The 7,638-nt window shown below is 32.9% G+C and overlaps 1 protein-coding gene across 1 annotated transcript; it reads left to right on the top strand.

Moving 5' to 3' along the window:
• The first annotated feature begins 3,058 nt into the window (after positions 1 to 3,058).
• Positions 3,059 to 7,433, top strand: LOC139877318 (protein IQ-DOMAIN 21-like). Its single transcript, XM_071864730.1, has 5 exons — positions 3,059 to 3,168; positions 3,272 to 3,377; positions 4,441 to 4,728; positions 5,707 to 6,030; positions 6,656 to 7,433. The coding sequence occupies exons 2-5, from the start codon at positions 3,300 to 3,302 to the stop codon at positions 7,274 to 7,276; spliced, it is 1,311 nt and encodes a 436-aa protein (XP_071720831.1). The 5' UTR covers positions 3,059 to 3,168; positions 3,272 to 3,299; the 3' UTR covers positions 7,277 to 7,433.
• Positions 7,434 to 7,638: the final 205 nt, after the last annotated feature.

Raw genomic sequence — 7,638 nt, 5'->3', positions numbered from 1 at the left:
AAGAGTAATTATTAATCTTCTACTTTTTAGTAAATTATTTTTTCCTTTTCATAATAACAACTAAATAATTATTCCGTATTATTTTTTCCTTCATATAATAATTGTAATTTTAATTTTTAAAAAAATAAATAAAAAGACATTTGTTATTACTAATAATTATTATTAAAAATATAGAAACTCAATTTTAGAACAAAATTTATTATTATTATATTATATTATTATTATTCGACTATGGTTTTTTTTACGGATTAGGTACGTTACATATGTATACAAAATATACGTCTCAATAAAATGTTGTAATTTAGACTTTTATGACAAAGAAAATAGTAATTGTGGTTCCACGGGTCAATATGTTTACGTTCATTTATTCTGACCATGTTAATTGTATCAATATGTTTGTAAAAACAATGATAAGTTTCTTAGTCGGAATCTGTAGTTCAACGGGTCATTAAATTAAACGACTTTAACATCTACGTTCACTTAATACCTAAAATATATCATTAAACTATTTCATTAAAACGAACCCGCGATTTCACGGGTCATTTCACTAGTTTATATTAAAAGTCAAAAGAGTTCTCCCAAATTCTCCGAGAACTCCTAAATATTGTACCGCCAAAAACACCCCGAATTCCAAGTTCTTCAAGACTTCAACCTTGGTTTTGAGGGTGAAAAATAAAAAATATATGAAGTTTATAAGTATTCAATTTTAAAGAAGCAAAACCATATTATCAATATAAGTAATTTGTTCCATATCTCCCAAGTATACGTTAAATATTCAAGTTTTAAGATGTGGGCACCCTTCCTATCTTCACTATACTCTGCCATGCCTTGCCAAGCATGGAACCATCACTTTCTTGAAGAAGTCTTGCAAATTTTATTTTATATTTTTAGATTAAAGATTATGGCGTTATAACTTTCGTGATAATTATATCATGATCAATTTAAAATTATAAAATTATTTGTAATTCTCAATTATTATTATAGGTTTTATAAAATGTATCCTTTTTTTTTAACAAGACACTGTCGTAGTGTCGTTCTTGTAGTCCGACCATTTTGATATAATAATATTTTATATTTTATCATCGTTATTATTGATTTTATTACTTACACATACTACTTGTCATAGTTAGGCTATTATTCTCTTACTATTCATTAATTTACGTTTTACCGGGTTGTACATTGCGCAGCACCCGTTGTACCCACAAAGGTCACTACTAAGCTACAGTTTTTTTTTATATATTCAACCCCTCATTATCCCCTACAAATTTTACTAGTGACTGAACAAAACCGTCAGTCCGATTTTTTTTAAAACTAATTTTTCTCAAAAAAAGTTATATTTATTTCACTTTTTAATTATTTTTCCCTATCTTTTTCCTTACAATTTTTCCTTAAACTTTCGCCAACAACAACAAACAACCTTGAAGACTCTATGAGCTTGGCAAAAAAATGTCTACACGATGACGCGGCAAGGCGCGCCCGCCTATACTAATTATTACAATTAGTACGATTGGCTTAACTCGATGAGTCAGGCCTCCATGTGTGTGCCGCCGTCGCTACAAAGAGATTGAGTCAGGCCTTCTTCTTGCCGCCATCTCTACAACCGTTCCACGCCTCGATGTGAGGGGGCGTGTTGGGAAGTTATCCCACATCGGTCATGGACAAAAACAAATGTATGCATATAAGTCAAAGGGGAAGTCCATCTATCACCAATTGGTTTTAGAAAAGGATGAACTCTTGGACTTATGTGTTGTGTATGTTGTTAGACTATACGATTTATTAATTCTGTCACATATATAAACTTATTAAAGTTAGTTGAAGGCTTTTTCCTCTTCGGGGTTACTTCGGAGGGCAAATAATCTGACTTTGTACGCAACTCATCAAGATTACGCGCTAATTGTTTCCAACCCATCTGTGACTATCACACGATTCGAATATGAGAAATCATGTAAGAATGTCAGGACTCCAACCACTGAACTACCTTATTTTTTTAAGCGAAAAACAAATACTTTTATAACAAATAACAAATGAGACTTTAACAAAAATTGAAGTCCCAAAAGAACTAACAACCACGTACAATCGATCTCAAAAAACTACAACTAAAACCCAAGCTCAAACATAAACATGAAATCGGTGAAGAAAAAAAAAAGAAATACGAATACACGATACATGTACATACAACAAAAAACAAAATGAAGAGAGTAATCAATTAAACGAGGGACGAAAGATTATCACTAGACTACCCAGTGATGGTTATATAATAAACTTATTTTGTTGTATGATGAAGAAGTTTCTTTCCCATTTGAGGCTACTTAGAGATGATGAATATTTTACTCAGATGTATTCAGAAAGAGAGAACATATTTTTGTTAAAATATATCCATCGAGAGAGAACATATTTACTCTGACATACACGACTTAACCGAATTATCTTTTTATGCATTTAAACATTTTCCTAGCACACTCTCCTTCTCAGATGTGAACATGATATCATATAAAAGATATCACAACCACAACCTCAACCCCTAGTACATTTTGAAATGTTTTATTTAATTTTTAATAAAGTACTCGTACAAAATATCACATTTTATATTTATTTATATTTTTATGTGGAAAAAGAGTTACGGAGTACTATTTTTTTTTTCTGGACGGCGATATCGACATCGAAGCTCTCATTTGTCACTCACACACGCATTATAAGGAAACTCAAATCGCGACGATATTGACAGTACCATCGAATGTTGGGAAAACTCCCGAGACCTTCCTAAATCGCATTGGTAGTACCATTAAAATATTGGAAACTCTCTGCTTAAATTGAGAATCCAATCTGGATTGGCGATACACAAAGTTTGATCTCAAACCCATACCAGTCAAGCCAACAATCAATTCAAGTGAATAGCGAGGAGCAATAACCATAAATTAACGTCCAATCCAAATCCAACCCAAACCTACCGGGTCACCCACCCACCCGTGACATGGATTAATAAACCCAACGCCATTTCTGCGCCTAGCAGTTACTAGTCTCTCTCTTTCTTCTGTTTTGTTTTAATTCAGTTTTCATACTATACACCTTTTTTCTTACTTCTTACAAATATTATAAATAAATCAGGATACCTGCAATAACAACATGCTGATCATCAACCTACAATCATTCTGAATTTTTCATCATTAGGTTTGTTTCTGTTCATCCTTACTATTTGTATTCATATATAATATAGTATAATTTATTACATGTACATGTTTAATAATGGTACTAATCAATGTGATTTGAACAGTTTAACAACAGTATTTTGATCTGCAAAAATGGGAAAGAAAGGCGGTGGTTGGTTTTCGTCAGTTAAAAAGGTTTTTAAACCTTCAAACAAAGATTTCAATGATAAGGTTAGTTAGTTACTTAACGTTAGTTATAAATTTTGAGACTAATTGTAACCTCAAAACGGACCTGATTATTGCAAAAAGTTCACAATTTAAGATATGTCAAACTTTTAGATCCATTTTGATCCGATCAAATGAATGTTACTGCCACAAAAATTGCATTTACACCCGCTTTAATCTACCAACTTTTTGATTAAGTGTAAGAAATATTGTTATTAGTGCGTACAAAAATTGCATTTATATCCACTTTAATCTACCCATTTTTTGATTAAGTGTAAGAAATAATGTTATTAGTGCGTACACATTATATTTTGTACACATGTAAATAAATTCTAGGTCATTTTCTTAGCGAATTCGGGTATATAGAATTCATGAGTTCTACATTTATAACTGTGTAGAAAATATAATTTGTGCGCACTTATAAATATGGACATTTTTACACTTTTAAGTGCGAAAATCATTGTCATTTTACACACTTATAACTTATGAGTGTAAGAAAATTTGTCCACAATTATATTAAGTGTACAAATGGATAATTTGATGCACCTTTTAAAAAGTACTTGTAACAAACATTTGTTAGTGTATAAATATAGAATCAACCTAAAAAATTGTTTAATGGCATGATTAAGTAAGGTTTTATGTGGGATTAAATTAGGTGACGGAGTAAATCTTTCAACATTGCTTTATCTGTAATTGAACTCAATCATAATTCATGTGATCTAAATATTGTCCTTTTTGCTTTTTTTTTTTTGGAGGTTCCACATTTACTAGTATGATTAATGGTCCCCTCACATTATCCACCATGCAATTTTGGGCCAAAAATTTGCTAAGACTTATAACTATCATGACACCTATGATATCACATCATACATGTCCCCTTATCATGTGCATCTTATGTTTAATCATAATCCATTAATCACCCATAAGATGTCTTTAACTATTTATTATGTACATCTAAAGTAAATACTCCATGCATGAACATGAAAAACCTTATCATAATTTTTATGTTCGGTTATTTAAATTGGAGATTTATTTTGGGAACTAATTAAGTTGTTACGCGTATAATTAGAATGTTTTTCGCAAAGAGAACGATGTGGAAAAACGGGAAGAAGACAAGCCAGAGGTTGTTTCGTTCGAGCATTTTCCGGAGAGTTCGCCCGATGTTACGAATGAGGAAAGTGATGTTGAAGATCGGAATCATGCGATAGCTGTAGCTGAGGCTACGGCGGCGGCAGCCGAGGCGGCTGTTGTGGCGGCTCAGGCTGCAGCAAAAGTGGTTCGTTTAGCTGGTTATGGTCGTTATTCTAGAGAAGGAAAAGCTGCTATTCTGATACAATCATACTACAGAGGATATCTAGTAAGTTTTTACCTTCAAGATACGTTCAAAACGTATTAATTTAAATTGATTCCTACATTGCAACTAATCATTAATCACGATTATGTTTTGTCTTGGTTGGAGGGTTCTAAGATTTTTCTAATATAAACCAGGGCTTCTTTTTACGCGAAGTTTTAATGTTTTGATCAACAAGATTCCTATATTTTGTCATAGTTAAAAGGGTACTCTTTAACATGTATCAATGATAACAGAAACAGTTTTTTAGTATTGAGTTCAATTGTGCAGAATTTCGTTCGGGTCAAATTGTTGACTTTTAAAGTCAAATATTCATCTGCAGTGCGAAAAGCTACTCAAATATGGGACCTTAAATGGAGAAATATATGAAACTGAATTTTGTATAATCATGGTTGATCATTCTTATATATTGTCATTGTTAAAAGGGTACTTTTTAACATAAATGATAACAGAAACAGTTTAGTATTGAGTTCAATTTTGGCAAAATTTCGTTCAAGTCAAATCGTTGACTATAAAAAGTCAAGCATTCATATGTAGTGCGAAAATCTGGTCAAATATGGGACCTTAAATGGAGTAATATGGAACTGAATCTTGTATAAACATGGTTGATCATTTAATCATAGCGCCTCATGAAATATAGGACATTTTAGATTATTTTAATTGTTGACTTTGAAAGTCAAACATTCATCTGCAGTGCTAAAAGCTGCTCAAATATGGGACAACAAATGAAGAAATATGAAATTCAGTCTTGCATCATCATTACTTGATCATGAAATTAAATTTTGTATAATCATTACTTGATCATGAAATTGAATCTTGTATAATCATTACTTGATCTTGAAATTGAATCTTGTATAATCATTACTTGATCTTGAAATTGAATCTTGTATAATCATTACTTGATCGTTTTTTCATAACATTTCATGAAATATTAAACAGCTTAGATTATCTTAACCATCATAATATTTGTAACTTGGTTTGCAGGCTAGGCGTGCTTTACGGGCATTAAAGGGACTGGTGCGGTTGCAGGCATTAGTAAGGGGTCATAACGTGCGAAAACAAGCTCAAATGACAATGAAGTGTATGCAAGCTTTAGTACGTGTACAGGCACGAGTGCGTGCACGAAGACTAGAGTTGACTCATGAAAAAGTCCACAAAAAAGTTGGGATCGATGAAAAGATGATGTCACCGATGAAGTCAGGGGAACGTAGAAACCTAAGCTTTGAGAAGATCAAAGAAAATAGTTTGAGAAAACATGACGCAGAGATGAAACGAGAACGAGCTCTTGCTTATGCATTTGCCTACCAGGTTGGTTACATTATAATTATTCAAGTGGGTCACAATGCTCAATTATGTGTGAACGGGTAAAAAAAAGTGGGTTCCTTTTTACTGATAGTGGGTCAAATTTTGTATATAAACGGGTAAAATGTAAATGTTTTGATAATAGCTTTCCTAATGAAAATCAAGACATCCATTATTCAACAAATAAAATCTTGATGTTGCCTTACTGACCCATTGTGATTTAGACCCAGTTTGACCCATTACCCAACGGAATTTACATTCCATCTTCAAATACTCAAGGCTCAATCATGCGGGAACGGGTCAAAATTGGGTTCAATTTTACTGATAGTGGGTCAGATGTTAAATATAAGTTTCTTTTTCTTTTTTGTGGAAATGGGTCAAAAGTAGGTTCAATTTTACTGATAATAGGTCAAATGTTGAATATAAGATAAAACAATTGTGGGAGCGTTAAACGGGTCAAAAGTTGTCTAACCTATACTCAGATGCTGACAATATCTTAAGACATTCATTATTCAACAAAAAGAAAGAATCTTGATGTTGCCTTACTGACCCATTTTGATTTAGACCCACTTTGACCCATTTTCCAACCCATTTTGCTTTGTGTAATAAAGTTTGATCTTTTGAATAACAGCAAGAGCAGCAACAACAACATTTCTTGCATCAAGAATCTGATACCACAGTGATGTATCCGAATGATCATGAAAAACAACAATGGGGATGGAATTGGCTCGAGAGTTGGATGGCATCACAACCTTACCAAAAACGCTCCGTGGGGCCCAATGAAGGATCTTATTTGACCCACAACCCAAATGACGATGTTTCAGTTAAAACAGTTGAAATGGATTTGGTTACACCTTTAAGCTCAGAGTACATTACTACGAGTCGACTCAGTGGAGAGACATTTGACTCTGCAAAACACTCTCAGTCACAGCGTCAGTCGATTTCGTCAGACCAGGTCCCAAGTTATATGGCCCAAACCCAATCAGCTAAAGCTAAGGTTCGAGTTCAGAATATGGGAAAGCACAAAGGCCAGCCCGTTAAGAAAGGTGGACTAACTAATGGGCTTTCTTTTGATACATCACCTTATCATATCCCACGAAGCCCAAGCCCAAGCCCGAGTCCACAAGGATATGTTAATGGGAGTAATGGTGTTCGAGGTCAGTCTAAATGGGCTACGGGCTATAGCCCGGATTCTAGTGGAGGTGATGATGGGTCAATGGGTCGGTATACTTGGAGACACCATTTTGGATGATTATGATATACTGATGGTAATATTTAGCTCTTCTTGCGTATGATGGTTTGTGTGATATCATTTCCCTTTCTTAAAGTTGTTAATACATGTTTACTTGTGGCCACTTTATTTATAAACTTGTTATTTTTGTTATGTTTAGATCTTAGATATTAAATATTGTCACTATGTTAACTCTAAGTTAGAAACTTAAATTTTATAAAGATTTTGCAAATATGGTTATTATGTCTTTCTTTAATGAAGTTTAACCTTAAAAGCATGTTTTTATTATTGGCATAGCACCATGATTCCTAACTTCATTTGTTAATAAAGCTAATGTTTTTAAGATTCTCCATCATTAAGATGTTTACACACTTAAGTACCAA

This window comes from Rutidosis leptorrhynchoides, chromosome 11, assembly GCF_046630445.1.
Source record: "Rutidosis leptorrhynchoides isolate AG116_Rl617_1_P2 chromosome 11, CSIRO_AGI_Rlap_v1, whole genome shotgun sequence".
In the NCBI taxonomy this organism is placed as follows: domain Eukaryota; kingdom Viridiplantae; phylum Streptophyta; class Magnoliopsida; order Asterales; family Asteraceae; genus Rutidosis; species Rutidosis leptorrhynchoides.
This window is presented reverse-complemented; position numbering and strand designations above follow the sequence as displayed.